The following is a 26,255-nucleotide window of genomic DNA, read 5'->3' as shown; positions in this document are numbered from 1 at the left end:
AGAAAAAAAACCCCAGTTCTTACTGGTACAATTCTCCAGGAACACCTTTACACCTTAATGAACATATAATTTCACATGAACAAAGTGACAGAAGGCTAGTTGTTTTTACTTATAGTCACTGCTCCTTCAACATTCAAGAAAAGAAAATCACAGGGTTACATGCAGAGATAAAAAAGATTCTTTCATGAATGTGACCATCATGAAAGTCTGACACACTTCCTATCATTTCAGAGTAACTGTTGACCTGAAAAAAATCAGTGATCGCACAGTGGAAGCTGTGTCTGCACTATCTGCAGTTAGTCTGAATAATTCTGTTGCCAACTAGTTTGGCTTGGAAGAAAAACTGTAAATAAACACCAGTGCTAGCAAAAAATACTCCATGAACAAGTTACTTTAACCATTTGTGATACACTACGGTTATTCTAACAAATCTTTCTAAATACACAGCAATTATCTCTTTGCTTTATCTAGTACTGATGAAAGAAAAATCAGAGCAAAAAGAAGAGGAAAGGAGAAAGAAAAGTAAGGTGAGTTTTGATGCTAAAGTCACAAAAACTACTAAGGAGGTACACATAGAACATAGTGCTCTACATAAAAGAATGACAACTATAAAGCATGCTTAGCATGAGAATATTTAACTAGGTGATCAGTAAACCATCTCTTTACTAGACGTGCTAGTACTTATTTGCAAGTCAAAGTTGTTCTAATATGGTGGATATTACCGTTGATATTTTAACTTTTAACTGTAAAGATTTACTTTTTTCTTGTCAATCTCCCATGATACTCGAACTTTTGCTTTCAGTGCTGCTGCAGTGAAGCAGCAATGTGCAGGATGGTGCAAATTCAATCCCTCTTAGTCCCTCAAAAGCTTCGGTGTTTGGGCAAGTTTTGCATAGTCTTTTTTTCACAAAGAAGTATTGCTTGAAAACTTCAGTCTTGCTGTTAGGAGCCAGACTTCAATGCTTTCTTTGAAGACTGATGCTGGACTATGACACACAAACCTTGCTTAAATCTGCTTGCATCAGAATGGCAGACCAAGTGCATCTAAACAACACACAAGAGGCAGACTGTTCTGAATTCATCTATGAAATAAGGCATGTCGAGTAGATCCTGAGCTACAGCCCTGATTTCTGAAACATTTAGAGAAATATTTTCTAGGGTTTTGGAAACATAACAAATTTGCATCAATTAAAAGAAAAATCCACAGGCTTACTGAAAATTTCTGATGATTTCAAGTTAATCTATCTACTCATATAGATAGCATTAGCTGCTTTAGAACTACAGTTCTACTTAAACAAGAATGGTACATACGTATAATTCTGCTTCGGCATTGACACCATGAATAAAAGACAATAACTGATAAAACCATTCATAACTCTTCTCTAATTTCTGTGAAAAGTATTTAAATACAAAATTCCATTCAAATGATATACTACATTTTCTAAATGCCCGAGACACAGTTTAGACAAGAGGATTAAAGATTAAAGAAGTAAACTCCTCAGTCTTCAAAACTTTACACCATGTAATAAAGGATACAAGAAACAAAGCTATAGCCTCTTCTTTCTTTCAGTATGTGCCACATTCAGACATACAAGGCATACACAGAGGCAAAATCAGTCTCAAAGTCTCTCTGTCTTTAACTAGCACAAAGTATTTTCAAGTTGAGCAAAAGTCACCATAGAACAGATTTTTTGTGTGCGTGACCAGTATAATTGATACATTCAGGTACTCTCTCCCAATACAGCTTGCGACCAAATGCTGTATTTTGTTCAAATTAAGGGAAGAGTCTGCAGTGACAGGCAAAAGAATAGGCCCACCATTCCACACTCACAGTTCCATAGAATAATACAGGGACACAGAGTCAGTAGTTCTGTAACCTCACTTCCCATTACTACAAGAAAAGATTTGACAGCTCTTTTTAAACAGCTAATTGTTTCTTGAAGGGAAGTGGTGATGGGAAGTCCAGGCTGGACACAGCACCAGAAAGAAACAGTTACTTTGCTGGATTGCCCTAATCCCAAAGCACATCAGAGCAGATCTTAACTCCCTCCCAGGTCCCAAAGGAAGCATAATAAGCATGGTCTTTCATGACTGAACCTATGTAGTGCTAGCTGCTTAGCATGTCTGAAAATCAAATTACCTACTTTAACATAAAAATGGGATTTAGGAACTGATTTATAAACTGTTTTGGAAAAAATATTTTTTAATGCAATTACTTGGCAAAATTATAAAAGGTGGAATGAGTTACAATGCCTAATTCTACACTAAGTTTTAATCATAACCATTACAGTACAACTTATTACTGTCAACATAAAAAAAAATTAAGGTATTTCTTTGACTGAATGGTAAGAATATGATGACATTTCTAATTTCAAAGGAAATTACGAAAAAAAGAACACTGTACTTTCTGAAAAATCGTCTTCCTAATTACTTCTAAATACCTCTAAATACCTTACCTCATTTTCCTCTTCATGCTCCAGTATAGCCTGTAGGAAGGCTCTCCTCTCATGGCTTGAAGATTTCTGATCAAACATTCCTGCCTGAATAACTTTTTGATCTACATTCAGCTTATACTTTGCAGCAGCAAGTATCTTCTCTTCCACACTGTTCACAGTGCAGAGTCGCAAGACTCGAACTTCATTCTGCTGACCAATTCGGTGAGCTCTGTCTTGGGCCTGCAAGTCCTATTAGGCAAAGAACACAGAGAGTGAGAAAGAGTGAGTGAGTAAAACTCTTATTTAGTCTCTCTTTGCTTACTTTTACATCTGGCCACTGACTATCAGGTGATTTGCATAGGTATGCAAAATAGCTGCAAACACACACATAGCTGTGCACTTCCAGAGATATCTCACTTATGTTCTTATAAACAAAAGGAAAAAAGAAAGGTGGCAAGGCCATACTTCAGTTATGTCTTTTGGCTTTTTAAAATAAACCAGAGTGGTTTGATACCCTTTTTTCTTGGTCATTCATCCTCAGTACTAACCACCACACCAACTGTCTAAGTCCAGTCTCTCAGGCCAAGACTACTGCACTCACATGGTCACCAATTACACGAGATAGGCAGCATTCAGCACAGCCCTTACTGAAGTACTGCAAACTACCTATCAAAGACTCAAAACGCAAAGTTAGTTAGTATGTCCTAAGGATTAAAGAATGATTACAGTTACACAAAGGAAAAAGGTTTATAACACTCTTAGCTCTGAGAGTACCCTCAGACTCAGATAAAATATATACAAAGACACAGAATTAGTTCACTGATTCAAACCAAAACATTTCCTTGTGGCAGTTGGCTTCACCAGTTCCCCTCAGAGCAGCATTTTATGACTTACTTGGATTTTTTTCCTTTCATCCCAGGTTATATCCCCTATTTAAAGAAGCAACCCAAAAACCCATCATGAATTCTTTGCATATTTCATGAAGATAAGAAAATAAAAATAACCTGATGAGGATTCCAGTCACTATCAAAGATAATAACAGTGTCAGCAGCCTGGAGATTTAAGCCTAGCCCTCCAGCCCTTGTACTCAGCAAGAAGATAAAGTACTGTGATCCAGGTTCATTGAACTTCTTCAACAGAGCAGCTCGATCCTCTGATTTTGTTGTGCCTGAAAAGAAAAAAATAAGAATATTCTATAACAAGGATGTGAACTGAAATAATATAAATACAATGTCAGCTGCTAAAAGTACATGTGGAAGGATAATTTTAGCACACTGCTCTTTGACACCCCTGCCACATTTTCCTTCACACAGAATAAACACTGGCCACCAATGTTTTTGTCAACTGCCTATCACACCTAAGAGATGGACTTCACATATCTCCTTAAAAGTATTTGACATTTCAAAAGTAGATCTCAAAATGTTGGCTAACATTGTTATGCCATTTTACAACTCATATAAATTTCAACTGAAGTTACTATACACAAACAGAAGAGAGCTCTAGTTTTGATTAATGCCTTCTGGCTGTAATAGCACTAAATATTTTTAAAAGCTACTTACATAGAGATTTATCAAAATGTCACTGTTTGCCTTCAGAGTCATAATTAATACCAAAGGATGGAAAAGTCTTAAAATGTCCTATCTTGAGGGTGATGTATGTACAGAAGTTGAAGCTTTTCCTATTATCATGGTGAGCTGACCCCAGCTGGCTCTCTGATACATTCTCCTACTCCCCCACCTCAACAGTACATGTGGAGAAAATAAGACAGAAAAGCTCCTCTGTTGAGATAAAGGCAACTTAATAAAAGTGAAATATGCATAAACCAGCAAGGCAAGAAGAGGAATTTATTTACTACTTCTCATCAGCAGCCAGATGCTCATCCACTTCCTGGAAAGCAGGGTCTCAGCACCATAACGACTAACTGGGAAGGCAAATGCTGTAGCAAGGACTATCCCTGCATACACTTTCTTTCCTTCAGTTTTTACTGCTGTTGACATCCATTTTGTCAGTTTGGGTCAGCAGTCTTATCTGGGTCCCAGGTCACTCTCAGCAGACCAGCCTTGGAGTGGAGGGGTACTTTGGAGGGAAAGCCTTGACACTGTGCAAGCACTGCTCAGCAACAGACAAAACACTGGAGAGTTATCAACTCTGCTGAACCAGAAATGCAAAACACAGCACTACATGGACTGCCAGGAGGAAAGTTAACTCTATCCCAGCTAGAGCCACCACAGCCAAACTGCTGGCCCACTGCAGATCCACTGTGTCTCTTAACTGGGTAAGGTACCCACACCAACTAGGTAGAAAACACTCTGTGAGAAGACAGCTGGATAAAATCTACATACAGATCGTGTTCCAGTGTGGAAGGTGTATGTCATTACAAAACTAGAAAAGACGAAAAAGGGTTCATATAACTTAATGAACTACCTGAAAAACCTGAAAAGCTAAGGAGGTGTATTTACTATACCACATCTTGCCATAAACATTCTGACATGAAAAAGAATTCTTTTAAAAATACATGATGTAAGGTAATTTAAAACATGTAAAATGTAATATAATTCATCTTTCTTGAAGGGATGCATTAAAACACCTGCAGGCCAAAGTCAAAAGGGCTTTGTTAGCATGCTAGTAAGTTCTTAGGACAGTTTTGACAAAGACATTCTGTGGCACAGTGAAACAGCTCATTTGTGTCTCCTTTTCATAATTGCATTTTTTTTTATTTGAGGATAACAGCATTTCAAGTTCATGTTGATTAACTCTTGTAAAGGATGAGAATACTTCTCAGCATCATTTTTCTGAGTAAAAGCATGAGGCAAGGAGCCAATTTAAAATTATGTAAAAATAGTCAAAAGGATCTTGAAGTCTCACATAACTGTTCTTTATATTTATGTTAAGTAATTGCTTTTCGCTTAAAAAAGTATTCTGATAAATGCTGCTGCCCTATATAATACCACAATGTGAGATAAAAAAACAGGTAAAAAGAATCACTGTTTAAGAAGGTCAGTATGAGGAAGGTCAGTATGAGGCAGAGATCACCAACATGAAAAAAGACCAAAATGGAAACTTCTTTCAAACAGGTTTAAGATTCAGGTGGAATACCCTATTTTTAGTTTTTGTTTCACAGCATTGCAGAAGCAATCACGTTGGAAAAGACCTCTGAGATCATCAAGTCCAACCTTTAACCAAACACCACCACCATGTCAACTAGACCATGGCACTAAGTACCACGTCCAGCCTTTTCTTACACAACTCCAGTTGACTCCACCTCCCTGGGCAGTCTGTTCCATCCATTCCAAAGTTAAATCATCCCTCCTGTGAAGAAATTCCTCCTAATGTCCAACCTAAAGTTTCCCTTGCGCAGCTTAAAACTACATCCTCCCATCCTGTCCCTAGCTGCCTGGGATAACAGGCCAACCCTCCATCTTGCTACAACCTCCTTTCAGGTCACTGTAGAGAGTAATAAGGCTACCATCTGAGCCTTCTGTTCTCCAGGCTAAACAACCTCAACTCCCTCTGTCACTTTTCATATGACTCTCTAGACCCTTCACCAGCTCCACTGCCCTTTTCTGGACATGCTCCAGCACCTTGATGTCCCTCCTCAACTGCGGGCACCAGAACTGGACACAGTACTCAAGGTGTGGCCTTACCAGTGCTGAGGGGAGAGGGACAATCACTGCCCTGGTTCTGCAGGACACACTTTGTTACAGGCCAGGATGCCACTGGCCTTCCTGGCCTCCTGGGCACACTGCTGGCTCATGTTCAGTCAACTGTTAACCAGCACCCCCAGGTCCCTTTCCATCAGGCAGCTTTCCAGCCACTCTGCCCCGAACCCCTGGTGCCATCTGGGGTTGTTGTGATCCAAGTGCAGGACCTGGCACTTAGTCTTGTTGAATCTGATACCACTGGCCTTGTCCCATTGCCCCAGCTTGTCTAAATCCCTCTGAGTAGCCTTCCTATCCTCCAGCAGACCAACATTCCCACCCAACTTGGTGTCATCCATGAATTTACTGAGGGTATACTTGATCCCCTTATTCACATAATCAATAAACATACTGAACAGTCAATAAAGATATGGAACTGAACAAGGATATTGAACAATACTCCACAATGTTTTGAAATCATCTTTTGCTTCAAAGGTAGTAAACTATCTACATATGAAGGAATTGAAGCTTCTGATTTTCCTGTGAAACTCAGATAAAAAGCTACAGGTACTGCTTTACCCATCCCTGAAATTCAGCCTGTGGAGAATAGGAGTTGGAACTGTAAACAGCTAGAAATCAATTAATTCCACTGGAAAGCAGACATAACATTGGCATTACCATCTCTTATCATGAGAGTATCTTCAGGCAACTTAGATAGTGATGACTGATTGGGACCCTGGATTTTAAACCCTTTGTGAAAAAGAGATAAGCCCCTAAGTATCAACTTTCTACATAATCTGCATTCCATGAACACACTTGAGTGTTCATCAAAACAATCCCTCAATCAAATTGTCTGCAGATTAAACAGACAAAAGAAAACACTGGCAGAGCCAGGGAAAATAACTCTATCAACAGAGAAAGATGTGTATCTTGCTGAGTACCTTGTCTGGAAGAATAAGGAAAATTCCAGTAAATTGCAGCGTAAAGGTCTACTGCCATATTTGCATGATAAATACCCTTGCAGATTTATAAAGTAATTTTCTGAACCTGTTTACACTTTGGTATATTCACATCACAGCACTGGTGTGCTAGGAAGACACCATAAAGACAAGCCAGGGTGGCCATCCCCAAGCAAATGAAGATGCTACCTCCTATCTTGCTATTTATCCATTTTTTCCATTTAGCTTACCATCCAGACGCAGGTAAAGGAAATTTCGGAAAGCAAAGTAGTCTTCCATGATGGTCATTAGTGATGTCATTTGACAGAAAAGAAGCACACGATGGTTAGTAGCTCGTAACTTTGGCAGAATACGATCGAGGAGCTCAAACTTCCCTGATGCCCGATAAAGTTCAGCTCTGTTGAGAGAAGTAACACAGTTAATGCCCAAACAAGCCCATATTTAGAAGTTTGTAGTCAGTATCATATCAGAGTATAACAAAGAGATTTACTTAATGTAAACAAGACCTTAATAGAATTTTCAAAAAAAATCCTCATGTTAAAATAAAAAAAAACCCCACACATGTGATTTCCTGATTTTTCTTCCATTACAAGAACTGTGCACTTTCAACCACACAGAATGCCTTCCTTTACGAAACTTCATTATTTTTCATTATTTATCAAAACAGACATTATTTCTCACCTAGATAAGCATTTTATCAGTTAGTACATTCACCTCCTAGTTTTGTTGTTCACTGGCATTGAAATCAACTTTTAATTGCAACTGCAGTTTCAAGTTGTATTCATCAGGCACATGTTGGAAACCCCATTTCCACTTAACTATTACGCACACAGAAGTGTAATGTTGCAAACTGAACTAATATACAAAGAAAGTAGAAGAAGTCTGACAGACAATATACTCTTTAGCTATGTAAGCTTAATAGTCCTGAACAGTGTTTACTTGTTTTGATTAGCTACTCATATGCTAAGGACTCCTAGCACTGAATCAATCCATAACTGAGAAAATGAATAAAAGTAAACAGGATGTCTAAATCAACATCACAGTGATAAATTTAATGCAATTTTTTTCTAACCTTGAGTCTGTACTGTCAAAATACAATGTATCATTAGCAATGGTACAAAGTCGAGAAGATACAGAGCTTTCTGACATACATACATATGTAATCAGCAAAAGATTAAATTGTTTAGGAGACAAGTATTCTGCTATACAAGCTAAGGAAACAAACAGTCTTATACACTAGTTAAGGAAAAAAAAAGAAATGTCATTAACACCTGAACAGGAAGCAAGTCAGGTGGATAGTACAAACCTTTTGTTTAGAAACCATCCATTAACTCAACAGTTGCACAAAATCTCAAGTAAAAAAAAGTAAATGTATTTCACTTTAGATTATGCTCCAATCAAATTTGGAGTAAAGATTGTAAAGAGGGAAAAGCAGAAGGCCAAAGTAACAAGGAGAAGAAAATCCCAACTGATACCTCTGAAGAGTCATTCCAATTAATTTCAGCTAGTAGGTAAGCTATTTCAAAACATGGGGGAAGGAAGACATCAGTTTACAGCCTTTTCTGTCTGCCATCCCGAAGGAGATGGAAGTTCATGAAAGGATACTGTAAGACTTCTAGTACTATTATGTTTTGCTTTATGTACGTGCCCTGTGCCTCATCTGCCTTTCTGTAAGTTTGCTTGCGTTTGCTATCACATATTTTCCAGAAAAACAAGGTGATTGTTGGATTCAACACAACACTATAAACAGGAGGAAAAAGTGAAAGAGTTACCCGTTGATGACACCATTCGAGTAGCCTAAATGTTCAGCAAAGGATTCCTGCAGAGTTCAAAGCAGTAAACATATTACAAACTACACAGGAGTCAAAAATTATGCATTCTTATAGAAATTAAATTAAATATATGAGTGTTGGGGTTTGAGTTCAATCATGACTGCATTCTTGGAAACTACCTTGTAGCACCAGTCCTCTGCTTCATGTTTTCCCATACTACTATTTGCAATTCATCATTTGTAGAAGTAACTTCTGCAGCACACATTTTATCAGATTGCAAATACAGTAGAACCCTAATTAATTTATACTAATTACTAGAAGATCCATTTGCAAATTACTCAATTTAATTAACCAGCATACAAGAAAAAAAAGAGCAAAAACTACAAGAGAACAAAGGGTGAAAACATCACAGTAGGAACTTCATTCATAAATGTAGCTAAACTCCAGATATTTATTAATAGGGCCTGTATGTACTTTAGGCCCTATTGAGAAATGCTATATAGATGATGCACTTTTTCTGAAAAAACAAGGTGGATGGAACAGGACAACTTTAGTTGACATTGTAAAAGATGACCAGTCTTATGAAGATTCTACACGTGACATTTTCAACTAGTGTCTATACATTACAAATTTGGTCTATGTGGAGAACAAGTTGCTTTGGAATACCTTAAATTAACAAAAAAACCCTTCACTTTCTTAAGACAGTGTTCCATAAGAGTAAATGCTTTAAAACTAGGCTTTGGAATACCAATAAAAAGCCAGCAGTTGTTGACTGTAATGACTGTTTTATTTCAAATGGGTCCTTTCTGCTATAAATTATGTGGACAGAGATGTTCCCCATCACACACATAAGCTTTGACAGTAGTTTTCTGTTATGTTAGCCATCTGAATAAAGCACCTTTCCAAATCAAACCTGTCAGTCTTACCTCAATGTGCTGAAACATATATGGGTGATTGCATATCTTTCTCAATTGCATGATAGTGTTCATAAGAGTTTTCGCCCCACCTTTTCCCTACAGGTACAAACAATGCAAAATGAATTATTAATTTATTAGCTTATGAATAAAACCTTTGAAGGTATTTTTATCCCAAACCCAAATGCTGCATCACTAATAAAAAAACCCCAAACAAGCAAAACTCCCCCAAAACAAAAAAACACCCTCACCTCCCCCAAAATGGTTTAAAAAAAACCAAAACAAAACCAAGACAACAGAAGCCTAGAAGATACTGTGCAGCTGTCTTTAACGTATAAATCCACCTGCTGTAAGGATGCTCTGCAATGAAAAAGGAAGACCTGGATGTAATCCATAAAGTGGATTATGTTTCTTTCTGCAGTATTCATGGTGGGAAGCAGAGCACCTACTGTCTGGTTTATTTTTACTGTTTACTCAGAGACCACACAAACTGGTCTGAACCCTCTAATAGGAAACAACTCTTAACTGGATGCTTTTCAACTCCACAGTATCTTCTCCAGTCTGTTAACTCAACATAATGGCTTTCTCATTCCAGGTCATGTAAAACACCGGGCCACTGGTGCTAAAAAGCGAAACTTCATGAGTCATCCTATTACTTATTCAAGTATATTCTCACCTTCTTGTTTAATGAAGTATATTCTCAAAACTTTCACTATAGTTAATCTTTTTGTAGAACGATGACACACATTAGACAGTAGCCAGTTGTGCTAGACCAAAGTGTATGCTTAAAACTAATTGCAACGTGAATAAAAGTTTGAGAACACTGTATCATACTAACGTTGCCAAAAACTTGATGTTTTCAAATTCCATTTTGCCTTCTTGCAATTTTATAAAAATGTAATTATAGTGACAGCAATATTCCAAGATTACTATATGAGTAATTCAGATTAATGTTAAAAATCTCAGCTGAAACAATTTAGCAATTTCAATTGTAAAATTCCAGGGAATTACAGCACTTGATCATAACATATATTATTAATATTCTAGCCTTTCCTGGAAAGAACACTGAAATCACAACTTTTCTCTACAGCAGAGATTATCCTTTGGATGGGGTTACTCCACACATTTAAACCTTGGTTTTGTTCTTTTCAAAATCCTCTCAAATATGCTCCAAAATGAAGTCCAAATTTCCCAGAGCTTTCCATCTTAATGAATCCTCTCTAATCTCATCTGGATCCAGGCCAGAGCTGCAGAAAGACAGGATTTTTACCTAATGCAGTGGCTGTTTGGTCATTGAAGCCAAGTGTACCTAACAACCATCTCCCTCTACTGACAACAGGTAGCAGGGATAATGGAGTTTGATGACACACTTGAAAAATGAAAAATTTAAGAGAGGGTGGCAAGAGGAAGAAAAATTTTAAACCCTTGGGGAGAGAGGAAGGAGACGGAAGTGTTCAGAAGACAACAAAGGCATTTTGAACTCATTGAGCACAAAGTTGAGTGGAGAAGCAGGTAGGACAAAATCTTCTAAGTAGTTGAAATAAAGAAACCAGAAAGGAAGGAACTATGAGTGCACTATACAAAATAAAATTTCTAGGACAAAATTAAAGACATCAAACTGCAGAATTATATTAAAAATAAAACTAAGGAACATAAATTAATGTCTGAAAGGTATTCAAACTATGAGAATGAGTGTCAATGTTCAATGAAAAGAACCAGCTTCATAAGGAGTTTAACTAAGCATCAGCAAAGAAAACAATTTGACTAGACAAAACTAGGAGGGTATAGTCAGATGCTAAGTAGAAAAAGTCATCCACTTACCAGTGAAACCTGAAAAAGGACTATGGAAAGACTGTACCTGATAATTGCATTACATCAGCAATATACACACAGGAGGGTGCAAACCTGAACTGTTACACACCAGATGTTCTGCAGTGCCCGTTCAAGGTATTTCACATTTACTACAATATTTCACATTTTTTATAATGTGGGAAGTTCATGAATGGCAACTTCTTTACCCTGCATTGACTAGATCAAGACCCATGGTGGCACTATCAACATTTACCAACATATGATGTAAATCTGACTATATGACACTGAATCTTACCATTCTCTCCAAATATCTTTGTTATCAACAGATCCTGTAAATATGAATGTAAGGGTACAGCCCTAGCTGGCTCAAACAAGACTTAAGTAATTTCTCTGAAAGACATGCTGAATAACCTTCTGCAGCCATCGCTGCCACAATCACAATTATTCAGGTACATTATTGAATTAAACTTGACAAAAGGAAACGTTTTTTCTTAAACATTCCCTGTTTGCAGAAAGGCACAGCAACTACAGTGAACACAAGTAATATCTTCTCCTTGTGAATAGAAAGTATAAGCTGCAGTCTTGTAACTGAAAAGCATGCCTGATAGAGATTTCTTTTCCCATGAGACATCTCTGCAGTAAGAGCCTACGTATTGATTTTATAAAATAGAAATCATACTGCTAACATATTTAATCATATTACATTATTTCCTACATATTTTAGTCTTTCTTTTGTACCTTCTTGTCTTTTTCCGAACCATCTGTGAGGAGGATTCCCTTGGCCTGCATGTGGCGGTACAGGATCTTCTGAAGAGCTGACATATCACATTTGATCACATATTCCACCTAGTGTAGAAAAAAATGAAAAAAAAGAAAAAAAAAGGCAAAAAAAAAGGCAAAAGCAACCATAAACACACTAACATAATAACATCCATAGGCTCTAACTGCAGGTTTTTGTAAGTCTAAAACACAAAACAAACTACTAATGTTTTATCTGTACCCCAACATCACCTAGAACTTCTGTAACCAGCAATCCAACTGCAAGTACAGCAACGAACACCTACAATGACTATTTGTGAGTCACAACTACTGTGAAACAGCTGGATCCTAAGAATGTAACTGAAGGACTACCAAACATACTCTTTCCCATTCTCTACTTTTATAAATTTAAAAAATAATTTAAAATTAATTTCGGTTTATGTTTAACATGCAATTAAGAAAGTATTTTGTGTGGACTTTGTTGTGTCTTGTTAAGCATCATAAATACACCATCAGTGTGTATCTAGCAAATATGCATCCCTCAGTGTCTAAGTAGCATAATGCTTACCTAGGTTGTAATACAAATATGCCATTTTATCAAATCCAATAAAACAGAAGGAATTAATTAAGTACTGTATGACCTCTATATTCAGACTGACTTGCTCTTCAGGTTTGTAAAACTATATTTATTGAAATAGTTTTTAACTGCCCACTGGATTTAAACACAATAATATGAAGACTTCATAACCCACCTTAACTAATTTCTTTCTATATTGCTCAATTTTCAGATTACAGTCACTATGCTTTTAGTAATTTATGTCAAAGAAAGAAAGTCACATAATAAAGCCACCAATGGCTAGAAATTTTTCAAGTTGTGATTAAAAGACAAAGCATAAGCTTCCTAATATTTAATAAATGAATGGAAAGAAAATTATCAGGTTGTTTTCTTCTCAGAAAGACAAGAGTATGAACTTCTTAAAGAGAAGTGACTTTCTTCAATGGATTCTTTACCAAGATTTGTAAGATCAAATGAATCTCACTAACAGGCTTCAGTCTGCAAGTTCAGTCCTCATGGTGGGATGAACTGCTTTTTTCAAGACAATGAAAACAAAAAGAAATGTGGCACTCTTGAGTACCAGTGTGTATGCAACTTGAAAATTCCTCCTTCTCAGTGCCTATTCATGGATTTATCATTTACAGGGGCTTGACTTCAGTATTATGTTCAAACACAAGCATGTTTCATTCTCAAATAAATGCTTCTGAGGAACAGAAAGTCACAACAGTAAGAGCATTCCCAACATTATAAAGAGGAAAAAAAAGTTTAAAATGCCTTTGCTTTGTGTATTGCCCATAAGCATCTGTACAGAGTTCTTCATTCATTTAGTCAGTGTTATTCAGCACATAACATAGCTTATATATTTCATTTTGGTATGGTTTTAATTCAGTTGACCTTAGCACTGGATTTTCTTTAGCACACTTTCAAATTTAATTTTTCATTTAGTTACTGTTGTTATTTTGGGAAGAATGATGTAGAATTGTAGAGAAGGACATGGTAGGACAAGATGAATTGAACAGAAATAAAAACAATAACCTTGAAATCAGAAGATAACTTTATGTTCTGAATTAAAAAGCTGCTAGTTAAAAAAAATTGTGCAACTTCAACAAGACAATTCACACAACTTCTGGAATGATAATGCAGGACCAAATTCTGCCTGCTTCATAAAGTCCAGTAGTCCTTTAAGAATTTCAGTGAACGAGCTAAGAGAACAAAGGGGTAACCAGTGCAAAGAGGATGGGACAAGACAGAGTCTTATCCTCAGTGTGTTGCTGACTCACTTACAAACTGAAACTGGACTCTATGGAAAGAGGTTGCATATCATACAATGACGACAGCAAAGAGAATTAAAGCTGTAAGACTGGTGAGGAATCCTGAGAATTCAGACACTTAGGTATTCAGGCTTCCTCAGTGGGCAGTTTTCTTTGCAGAGTCACTAACAAACAAACCTCAGCGATAACAAGTGCTACAAAAATCCTCCTCTGAAAAATAAATCTGAAGAGGGAACATTATTTACTGCTTACAAAGGAATATTAAACCCCTTCCAAAAGTCCTCTGATTGCAAACCTTTTCTGGCAGCTGAGATTCAACCTCTTTCTTCAATCTTCTCAGCAAGAAGGGCCGAAGTACTTTATGGAGACGACGGATGATCAGAATAGTTTCTTCTTCATTTAAGTCCACCTACAGAAGTTTAGAAAAGTCACTACAAAGTAACTCAGTATATTAGGTAATGTCTTCTCTCACATAAAAGGTTAAGTATATGCAATAATTATTTGCATGTTACAACCAAACTGACTCTGAACCCGAATATACACCGACATTAAAATTTTCTGGTATTATAAAACAGGTGACCTTTAGTTATCTTAACTCGCTAAATACCAGTGAGAGATTTCAAACATTAATCCTAAAGCTTCTTTCTGTTTTATCAAAGTGGATTGTTTCTGAACTTTTAAAAAAATTTGCCACAGTACCCTTTCTCCAGTCATGGCAAATGGAGCGTTGAACCACTGTTCAAAGGTGCTACAGCTCTTGAAAATGGTTGGGAGAAGGAAATTCAGAAGAGCCCAAAGTTCAGGCAATTTGTTCTGTAACGGAGTCCCAGTCAGCAATATTCGCCTAGGGGCCACGTAGTGAGTATTCAAGACCTGAGTCAGCTTGCAGTGATGGTTTTTCATTCGATGGCCCTCATCTACTATCATGTATTTCCAGCGAATCTGAAAAAAAAGAAGAAAATTTAGTAAAGTTACAGCATGTCAGACTTTGTCAAATTCCTCCCAACAGGTACAGAACAAAAATATTTCAAGTTTGAAACATTAATCACTCTTAAGTGTGAGGAAAGCCCAATCAAGCTCTATACAAATACCAGTGTCCTTACAAGCAGCAAAAATAGAGCCAAACACTAGGTATGTTCAATCTGGTGTTCAATTCTGACTGGAAAGGCAGCAGCAAATAGCAGAATATTTCAATTTCTGGAAAGATATTAAAATGACTGTTTCTTCAAGACCAGAATATGGTTCACAGTGGAAGAAAGAGACCACATAAACTCAAAGTAAATCTGCTGCAAACAAGACTCTCGAAAGGAGTCAAAAGCATTTTTGAACAAAGTATGCTCACAACAGCAACCCTGAACTTTCCTTTTTTTATCTAATCCTACATTTTCACTTGAGAACAAAGCAGCACAATTACAATCATCTCAGTTACTACATTTTCAACTGAAGTCTCTATTTCTTAACATGAAAGTTCAAATGCAGTCACAGCAGTTATTGAAAGATGTTGCTCAAGCTCTCCCTTACCACCTGTACTGCAACATGGGCAGCCAACCCAAGTGTCACACTGACCATAAGATTAGGAAAGCCTCAGTTTGTACTTTTGTAGTGCTACCTAATTCTGTTTCTCAGAACAGGTTGAGTGGCTGACCTTCACATCTTTCAGCAAGGGTGGGAAAAACTAGAGGAAAAGAAACACTGCAGTCTCAAGCTGTTTTCAAGCAATCTGAATTATGGTAAGAAAATAAACTACCTTCGTATTAGAGAGAGGACAAATAAGTAATCTAAATATGCAGTATGTAATAGACAGAAATGAAAGTCAAAGTCAACAAAAAAGGGACAGGAGTACCATATGCTTTCTCTGCATAGTAAAAAAAACCCTTAGTCTCCTTTGTGTGCACATGAAACAGCCTCACAGAACAGCAGTCTTCAGATTAAATCACTACACTTGAGGCATACCTATGGACAGTCAGTGAGTGATAGCAAAGTCATGATACAGGTAACTATTTAGTCATGTGGGGAAAAGTGAGCATATAGCTGGAAAGACTCTCGTACGAGCAAGCTTCAGGTCAGAAACAGTGGAAAAAATCTAAAGTAAATTGCTGCAGATCAGGACTAAATTATATTATGTAGAGGTGAGAAAAATCAAATTCTTCCAAGGACAGATAGGTACAGCACTGACAAAGCAATTAGTCACCCAGCCATATTCAGGAAAATCCTTGTGTTTACACAGGGAAGATCTGTGACTGAGAATTTCAATCATAAACTGAGGAACAGAAAAATACATAAAAGGTTTAACCTTTTACTGAAGGATAGAACACTGCCCTGTAAACCAAAAATATGTTTTGTGGTATGCACCATCTGAAGGTGTCTTAGTCTTGCTATAAAGAGATGATAGTCACTATTACCTTAGCAAGGATATGCTTGTCCTTTATTATGTACTCATAAGTAGTTAAAAGAACATTAAATTTTCCACTCCGAAGCTGAGGAACAAGTGAGCGGCGCATGGCAGGTGTACCCTAAAAGAGAGAGAGAAGTTAGTAATTAATCTTTATTCTAATAAAGAAAATACATTGTTTTTATGAACTAGCAGTATGAGTAATGCCATGAACTTGTAATCCCACATTTCTGTAAATAATGCACTGATACATTCCAGACTTCTTCAGAGTGCTTTCCCTAAAGAGTTGCTAGACTGCAAAGCTCTTTATGGGGGCCATGCAAAATGTGTAGCCAGTGGTCTAGCTTCCTTACAAATTGTTTGGGCATATCACTACTACAGCGGGCAAGTAAGAAAGTATTCAGTTATGTATAAAATGTGAAGTAGTTACCATTTGTATTAATCTCACCATAAGCCTTGCAATGTGAAAACAATTTTATTCTGGACTTTTTACTGTGTACAGTCATCATCATCCACTGCTTCACAGCTTATTACAGTCTTCTTAGCATGAGTAACTCTTACACTTAGTACCCTGTGTACGTGACAGAATCTTATGAGCAAACAGCTTAAATGCATGCAGAGACAGAGGTAAATCAAACCTTGTATGATATCTTCACCACAGAAGGAGCCCATTTGTCAAACTCATACGTCCAATTGGATAAAGTCCTATTGCAGAGATTACAAAGAAAAAGTAACATTTCATCATTTGCAGGTCAAACTTTACATACTTTTTCAAGTGGTTTCCAGCTTTTCAAAACATTTTATGCAATCCAAAAGCACAAATCACAGCACATTTTAAAAAATGCACCTTATATGCTCTAATAAAATACAAGCATCTCAGAGGAAAGTAAGCAGAAGTGTGAAACAGTCTTTGAGATTATACTCAGAGGCCTCTTTGAAAACAGTAATTTTACATGCACCTTTATATTTTGGAAAACAGTAAGGAAAAGAAGAGTAACTGTACAAGAAAATAGATTTTTAAGTAATTTTATACTACTTAATATTGAAAAAAACCCATGAGACAACAGCAAAAAACAACCTTGAGTTTTTTCAGCTGCTTTTTTTTTCCCCTTCTTATTGGACTTGTGATGGCAGCATTACTAGCTATTTAGAAAGGGCAGAGAAAGGCAGCATTTAAGATGCATACAAGTAAGAAATTTCAGCCTCTCTCTTCTAGAAATATAACAAAAACCATTACAGAGTATTTAAGAGAAATCTGATATATAGACTGAGCTTACATGAAAATTGACATTGGTAACACTCTTTATTTTTAACTTTGCTTTACTTTATAGATCTTCTCTCAGATGTTTCTTTTCACACTAGAGCTCATAATTGATATTCATACAATTAGCAATGCTGTGGCATTTATCTTAGTCAGTTACTACTGCAGCACAGCTGGAAGGTAGGACACCTCAAAAGAAACCAAAAGATGACCACAACTCAAATTTACCCCAATCCTACAACAAATCTGCATGCTCAGCACAACTGATTGACAGATGGGCTAATGAAAAGGCCAGGGAGCTTCTGCACATCAATCAAGTGACTTACACACAAAAAAAGGCAAACAACTCCTCAATGTACTACATCAGTTTTACAATGCCAGAAATTTTTTAATTCAAATCACTAAAACCCACACTTCATCTCTGGAGAATGGAAGATGCATTAAAAGTAATGTATAAAACAAGCAGCATCTTGGAAAGCTAAGGGAAAGCCAATGAGAGGCAGCACATAAACAATCATGATTTGGACACCTGACAGAAGTGTGAACAACACTCATCAAGGCTACATATACCCAGGGTTAGTTATACAGTACTTAAAAGATCATCCAACCTCATTAAAGCATGCTTACATGGTATCAGAAGAGGCACCAGCTGTTTAAAGAATTAACAGATTTTTAGAGTTGAAAGAGTAATGGAAAATTGCGTGCATGGAGAGAAAAAACAGCCCCCTCTTGTGGCTTAAGAATGAATTACTGTACATTCACTACTCAAGTTTGCCGAAATTAATAGTATCAAATGCTTTATCAGCTTTCTGGTCTTGTCAGTGTGTTGCATTCCAAACGAATCACTCTGCAATGTTTAGGATGTTAATGCTGGAAATAGATCTGTTACTTACGACAAGGGAACAATGATGAGATATGGGCCATTGAGTCTTTTGTGCTCCATCAGGTAAGTAATAAGTGCAATAGTCTGGATTGTCTTTCCTAGTCCCATTTCATCTGCTAAAATTCCATTCAGGTTGTTATTATATAGTGAAACCATCCATTCCAGTCCCTGGAGCTGAAATGAAGAATAATAGTTTCAGTTTTTTAAAACCCACACAAATAATGAACATCAACAGTACAGAACCAATGTTCTGATGTCTCTGTCTACTTACATGTTGCAGTCCCTTTAGTAACACTATATGCACCTGTCTATCTTTATATGGAAATCATCACTCCTGTTTAGCAGAGTATGTAAGACGAAGTTGGATTTCAAACAGGCAGGTTTTAGTACTGCACACAAAGTAACTGAGGGACTCAAATAAACGGCTAATTAAACACCACTCCAAGAGTTTGTACTTCCATTTCAACTGTCAAATGCTAAAACTTTCTGTGTATATTTCATGCCATTTGCCTGTGTCAATTAAAATCTTTCAAAGCCATCAAATCTGTGCAAAACATTTAAGCCCCTGCCAACTGCATCACTGGTATGCGAAAGCTCTCATAGCAAATGTCCATGTAACTGTCTGGTGTCCAAACCTCCACATGTCAGAGAAGACCAGCTACATCCAAATATGCCTTGTGTATAAAATTCCAGTGCTGGAGGGAAGCCAGAGCACTGCAGCTTAGCAATGTCAACGTGAAAGAATTTCACACTTCAAGCAGTACTGCTAGAAAGCACCACTCCCTTGTCAGACAAAATTCCACATACATGTATCTCATTACTGGATGTGTGAATTAAGTTTCTGCTTCTAATATCCAGACTTTTAGTGTGTCTCAGGCATGGAGAGAGCAGGAAATTAGGCAGCCTGAGAAAGTTCAGAGGGAAAACTCTACACGTCTGAAGTAACGTTCTGTTGTCCCTGTGAGACAGTATCCAAAGTAATGTTGCCAATTCACTGGCTTTACCTACATGTGGGGCGATTTATGTATTAAACCACTAAGAGCTGATCAGAATTTGTACTGCCACTGTATGCCCAAGTTACAAAGAAGCTTCGGAATTTGGATAGGAAAGCTGTCTTGTCTGTGTCGTTATTCTTTATTTTATGTTGATATAGAAATAATGTTCTGACTAGAAAAATGATGCAGGTTCTTGGAGTTTCCTAGAAAGTTGTACAATAGCAGAACTGTTGAAAAAATATATCAGGGACATTTGAATCTAGCTTATGTCAGGACACAGAAGCTCCTAGTTACTAAATTCAGTGAAAGCCTGTAAAGAACATGTGATGCCAACCTCCATAGTTAACTATTTTTCTTATTTCTAAATTGTACTTATCACTGTGCTGTGAAGTATTAGGATCTTAATTAAAAATAAAATCCTAAACTTTTAAATACTGGAAGAAGGAAATGAAACAGTATTAAACAGAAATTAAACCACAAATTAAAACAGTAAGAACTGAAAATACAGTTCAATGAGAACAGCAAAACCAAGTATTATTCATGTGCAATGAAAGAAAGGTACAGGTATAGGCACAAAGTTGGTATTATTCTTAAGGCAGTATGTATGGAACACTATCTGTGATAGGTAACTGCATTGCTTTGTCTGTTTTAACCTACTAGAGATATTGTAAATCTTAACAACTTTTGAGTTTGCCACTTGAAATACCACACTGAAATGTTGAACTTAATTCCAAGTTTTAAGTATTTTAATGGTTTACTGACTTCTCACCTGATAATGTTTTAGTGTGCCATTAATAAGAAGTGAAGACTGCTTTTCCACCCTTTCTGTGATTGCGTGAGCAACAGTGTAGTAGGACTGAGACCCTCTAGCACTATATTGCATGCTATATTCATCATCCACGTCTTGTTTGGCTGTCCTGGAAAGCAGAAAAAGAACTCTGGTAAATATGTTTTTGACCCCAACTTATAAGTATGTATGTCAAAACAAACAGTTCAAGTTCTCAACTGTGGTGAGTACACCAAAGAGTGCAATATCTTTTATTAAACAGTACACAATTAAATGATAGTGTTTCTTCTTCTGTAGATATTCCTGCCAGAGAAGGTCCCACAACTCACTGTAATCTAGACAAAACTACTCTTCAGAAACACCACTGTAAGAAATTACAATTCCTAAGAAAAACCAGCACTTAAGGAACACTCACTCAATGATTTGCTTTGCATCTTTCTCAGAAACTTCCTCGCTGTTAGGATCCAGGAGTATCTTCTCATCTGCTTCTAATCTGCTTGACTCTTCCTCCTCATCCTACAGAATACAGAAAAAGAAGAGAGATGCTCGAAAGTGCAACATGTTCATCAGTCACTTTCAACTGGCATTCACATACCAGTAGCTTTCACTGGTCAATGCCTTATGACACACACCTGAATCACACAGTTTCAACTTACACCTATTCTGTACACAAAATTGCACTGCAGCATAGCAAGGTGACTTGTTTTTTTACATATGTTAACCAAGCGAAAGTCATGATACCTTGCAACAGAAACTATTTCCCTTTAATGATCTTACTTTCAAAAGGCTTTCTCTACCTACCATGTTCATGGGAGGATTCTACTATCATGCTTATTTTTATATCATATTCTAGATGGACGATAAATTAATAAAGCTTGAAAAAATGCCAAGAGCTACTGTTTTAGGCTTCCAGTTTCTTTGTATCCCCAGTTAATTTTGCTCTTTTTAAGATAACGTGGTTTTGGCTACAGCTGCAACACCTTAAAACCTCACTAATGAATTGAGACTCTAAAATCTGATGGGATCAGGCCATCCTCTCCTATCTTGACAGTCATCTAGAATTACATTCACAGAAATTAGCCCTACAAAGGCAGACACTGTAACATCACACAGTCCAGTCCATTTCAGTGGTCATTTGGTCTAGTATTGTGAAGACAGACAACCTTAGGAGAACTGAATTCTATAGCTAGTTCTGTTACTACGCTACTGACTGAACATGGTCCTTTCTCTACTCTTCACTTCTCTAATCCTTTAGAAAGTACTTACCTGAAAATGCTATGCAAGTATCAGTATTCACTATTCATAGTACCTAATATTATGATCCTGAAAGGCTGGATCTTTTAGTGTGTTAAAGATTATTTTTAGACTTTTTCTAATAATAGTACTTAAATCACCATTAAAATATCAAATCAAATCAACTTACCCTGAACAGTCTGAATGTACATCTTTGGCATAATCCCTAGCATTTTAATAAACATAATATATAAATAATAACCGTGTTATTCAGAATCGCCTATAAAGCCTCCAGTGCATAAACTTTAAAGATGCTGACTTTATTCAGCACAAATCCACAATGCATCTTTTCTAGAATGTATATTTAAAATAGGAACCTTCTTAATTCTCCGGTTTATGACTATTAATAGTCAGAGTAAAATATTACTCTTCTTAACTAAGATGACCAGTTAGCCATTTAGAGCATACATGAAGAACATCTGCTATGAATGGAGAATCACAAAAACACCTAATTTTCCTGTTTGTATTAGTCTTGAAGTACTTACACATCTGCTATCACTTCCTCTCCTTTACGAAAAAGGTGAAAATAGCACATGAAAAAAGTGTTTGTTTTTACTGTATTACTGGTCACAGTCTTTTTCTTAAGATACACACCTCCTCCTCATATTCAGAGCCACTTTCGTCTTCACTGTCTGATCTGGGAGCAACTTCATACCTGTACAAAGATGACAGAAAGATTATGAATTACAGTTAACAAGAGGAGTGATCGCTTCAATACACCTCCTACTCAGCTTTTATAAAATAAAGAATAGGTACACAAGAAGAAAGTGTAACATGGAAAGTATCAATACAAATAGAAAAAGAAAAACCTATTTGGTATGTTAACTACTTACCCAGGGTTCATTTCCAGCCAAGCATCCAGCTGACTTGCTTTTGGTGCTTCTGGTCCAAGCAGAACTTTGCCTGTTTCAGTGTGAGTCACTTTGACTGGAAGGTCACTCATCTGACTGCTCTCATCTATGGGCTAAAAATTCAAATGAAATTTTATACCAGAAGGTAACTGAAAGTGATCCTTGTCTTACATAACAAAAAGAACTAACAGCAGTTTTGAAATTCCAGTTCTGAACCACCAGCAAAGTTTTGTTACCAAAAGCCACACCTTTGCACCTGACTACCACGGAAACATCGAGTCACCCTGTTTCAGTGTGTAACCCATTCTATGTGACAGTCACAAATACCAAGCAGTATTCCAAGTAAATTAGCATGAAAAGCATAGAAAAGAATACATGATGGTTTTTTGCAAACCAAGACACAAAGCAATTAATCTTGTTATACATACCAATGGACATTTGTAACAAAAAACACACAGTGACTTTATGGCTTTTTAATTTAACTGAGAAACAAGGATGTAAAAATTTAGTTAACTTTTTAATTAGAGGCCTATTTTAAAGATTCACTGTCCTAGCTTACTCAACTAAGCTGATGAAGCACCTGCAAGAACAAAATCTTTTACTTATTCTGGTGCTCTACGAAACCAGAATAGTATAATTATTTTTTTGGTTATTTCTTTGGCCTATTTAATCACAAAATTTTTACTTTAAGACCTTTTTAATACTGCTTCTACTGAAGAATTTTTTCCCAAATACATATACTCATAAGTAAGAAAAAATAATTCTGAACAGTTATAGATACACTGACTGACACAGTACAAAACTTAGGCCATTTTCATAAACACTCAAGTTTCAGGAATGTTAAGTCCATTTTCCTTCTGAAGCCATAAGTATATTGAAATATTTTGCTGTAACTCTAACTACATCAGAAGTATCACTTTGGAGTACAATAAAAACTAGAAGGAAAACAATAAATACAACTCCTAAGTCTATAGAAAAATTTAATTAAATAGAAAAATTGCACTAACAGAACAGCGCTTAATGAGGCAGGATATGCTATGCTACTGAATTAAAAATATTATTCAAAGAATGACACAAAAATTACTAATTTCCATTTGCTTCTGAGGAAGAAAGCACTTTGAGATGTCTTAATCCATCATAATATGATACTCTGTCCTGTGACTGAAAGGTAATTATATGCGCCGTCAGCAACATATTTTTAAAAAGATGAGTTCATGAGTATGAGCTCATATGAGGAAGTGGATTGCCTATACATAGACTGAAAGAAAACTACTTACTTTTAAGCATATTGCAAAACAGAGACAGACTTCAGCATACTCAGTGATAGATTCAATGTATTTTTTCTCTTAGTTTTCAGCTTTCAGAATAAAAAAAGGCTAACATAAATGTAATCTAGGTAATCTTTACTCCTGGTTATAAACAACAGCTTATATAACATTTGTGATCATGATTTTAAGTTACAGCAATGACACACAGAAAAATCACTGGAAAGTTTTTGTTTGTTTGTGGGGGTTTGTTTGTTTTTTTATTTGGTTGTTTTTATAACAAAACCCCCCAACATCAACAAGAAAAAACCCACTGTAAAATTCATACCTCTCCGTCAGGACCAAGACCAGATGCCACTCCTTCTGCATTTTCTTCAGCTTTCTATGACAAATGAAGACATGAAAAATATCATGGTCAGTTTACAGGTACAGAGAATACTTTCTATGATGTAATCATTCTGGATCACGAATATGTTTCACTCATTTCTGAACATCTTGGGATTCATGTCATTTACAGATACAGATAAAGATAGGCACAGAGTTACTACCACATATAAACCATTTACTCATATTAAGAGGGTACCTCTGCACACCTCTAGTCAGTGTTATGAACCGGCATGTAAGAAGTAGCTGGCTCACTGCATTTTTGGTTCAGACTGAAAGGTCAGTTGCTTGTAGAGTGCTCTAATGCAAATAAAACAGGTTTTTATTTTCACGTGACTAACTATTAATTTCCTCTAAACTGTTTTAATCTCTGTTTTGAAGGTGTCAGCAAGTACAGATTGCAAATTCATGCAGGGCACTATTACCTTGGATATCTACTTCTTTTTTTTGTTTGACAACTAAAGAGAAAGAATATTTTGGGAGTTCTTTGCACTATATTCTAATGATCAGGAGACCACATTTACTCAAATTACAAAAAAAAGTACCCTGCAATTCTTCACTGAGTAACCAAGACTTTTTTCACCCTTGAGAAATACACAGTATATTCCTCAAAGCCCGTCCTCATTTACCCAAATGAAAAACATCAGAATAGCACGAGGAAATGGAAGACGTAGTCTACTTCTTCATTCAAACAATTCTGGTAAAGAAAGGACACTATACAGCTTCTGCTTATGTCACAGAGCTGAGTTCACAGCTTCACTGAAATATATTATTTTGGATACCAATGTAAACAGATCAGACTAACAAAAAGAACAGATCTCTTAACTTGTGTTTTAGAGATAAACAGCTTCCAAGTATTGCTAACATGTATGATAAATGTAGATAATCCCATTATTTTTTTAATATTTGAGGAATAGCTGGACTTCTGAGTATTGAGATAATCCATAATATCTGCTTCAGATCAAGTCTTGAGCCCTTTTCTTTGCCATTAAAGTCTGTCATCCAAGGCATGAACTTGAAATGAATGTGCAGCAGCAAGTATCATCAATTCCACATTTAAAACGTAGCCTTCACACTTTAAGACACATGCCTAATTATTTTTATTTCCTACTCTTTCACTACTATTACTAAAATGGAAACATGACTAGGCATGATTCTAGTCTAAAATCTTTAAGATGTTTATGAAGTGTAATATACTTTAATATACAAGAAAGGCTTATTAACACTTCAGTGGGCTACACAAATGGCATTGGTTCTGCTGATCAACACAATAGCTGATACTCAGCAAGAACAACAACAATATGAGCTTCAAGGCTGCTTGCTTCAACATTTCTAGGCAGCAGGTACACACCTGCTGACAAAGAAAGGCACTGTACCAGAATTGAAGGGTTTAAATAAACAGGGGCAGGTTAAGTTATAAAAGCATATATCTGGCCTTGGATGAACACACTACATTCACTGACAATAGTTTTTCCATGGGCAAACAAGGGCAGGGGTCCACCCTTTTGCAGATGACACTAACCTCTAATATATAGAGTGTTAGATCTCAGCTACAGGCAATGGAGAAGAACCTTACAACTCAAATCACAAAAAAGCAGTAAGCATCAGTGCTGTTCACTGTGCCATACTCAGAACCTGTACAATCTATAGTTAAAAAGCATTTGGGAAAGCAGAAGTATATGTTACAAAGAAGATAAATGGAGATAAGGACAGATATATTGCATTTTTATTTTGGACTATGCAAACATATCTTTAATGTTGACAATTTAATCCTTTACAAGGAAACCCCAATTTTACAGAAGTAGGAAGGTACATTGTCTTCATTCTCTGCATAAGGACAGGACAAACTACTACTGGTAGAGGTGAAAGCTGCATAGCAAGTTGAACTGGCCTACCAGATGAAAATTTGGTATGATGTACTTTTTTCTAATCCAGGACTACAACAGGAAGCTGGGGACAGAAAACGCAAATAGAGGAATGTGAAAGAAGTAAAGGGGGAAAATCCATCACAAAAATCCCAGAAACTCT

At 36.5% G+C, this 26,255-nt stretch overlaps 1 protein-coding gene across 1 annotated transcript in view; it reads right to left on the bottom strand.

Moving 5' to 3' along the window:
* The window catches only part of SMARCA2 (SWI/SNF related BAF chromatin remodeling complex subunit ATPase 2), a 127,698-nt gene that overhangs the window by 50,336 nt on the left and 51,107 nt on the right, over positions 1 to 26,255 (bottom strand). Inside the window, exons 11-26 of the mRNA XM_071581487.1 lie at positions 24,172 to 24,225; positions 22,561 to 22,691; positions 22,322 to 22,382; positions 20,850 to 20,950; positions 20,417 to 20,564; positions 18,663 to 18,826; positions 17,147 to 17,213; positions 16,519 to 16,629; positions 14,816 to 15,058; positions 14,412 to 14,525; positions 12,269 to 12,376; positions 9,731 to 9,817; positions 8,805 to 8,851; positions 7,263 to 7,429; positions 3,440 to 3,603; positions 2,457 to 2,684 (exon numbers count right to left, since the gene is read on the bottom strand). Coding sequence (XP_071437588.1) covers positions 2,457 to 2,684; positions 3,440 to 3,603; positions 7,263 to 7,429; positions 8,805 to 8,851; positions 9,731 to 9,817; positions 12,269 to 12,376; positions 14,412 to 14,525; positions 14,816 to 15,058; positions 16,519 to 16,629; positions 17,147 to 17,213; positions 18,663 to 18,826; positions 20,417 to 20,564; positions 20,850 to 20,950; positions 22,322 to 22,382; positions 22,561 to 22,691; positions 24,172 to 24,225 — 1,995 coding nt within the window. The remainder of the gene's footprint in view (positions 1 to 2,456; positions 2,685 to 3,439; positions 3,604 to 7,262; positions 7,430 to 8,804; positions 8,852 to 9,730; positions 9,818 to 12,268; positions 12,377 to 14,411; positions 14,526 to 14,815; positions 15,059 to 16,518; positions 16,630 to 17,146; positions 17,214 to 18,662; positions 18,827 to 20,416; positions 20,565 to 20,849; positions 20,951 to 22,321; positions 22,383 to 22,560; positions 22,692 to 24,171; positions 24,226 to 26,255) is intronic.

This window comes from Pithys albifrons, chromosome Z (assembly GCF_047495875.1).
Source record: "Pithys albifrons albifrons isolate INPA30051 chromosome Z, PitAlb_v1, whole genome shotgun sequence".
NCBI lineage: Eukaryota > Metazoa > Chordata > Aves > Passeriformes > Thamnophilidae > Pithys > Pithys albifrons.
Note: the sequence above shows the minus strand (reverse complement) of the source record. Positions and strands in the feature narration are given on the sequence as shown.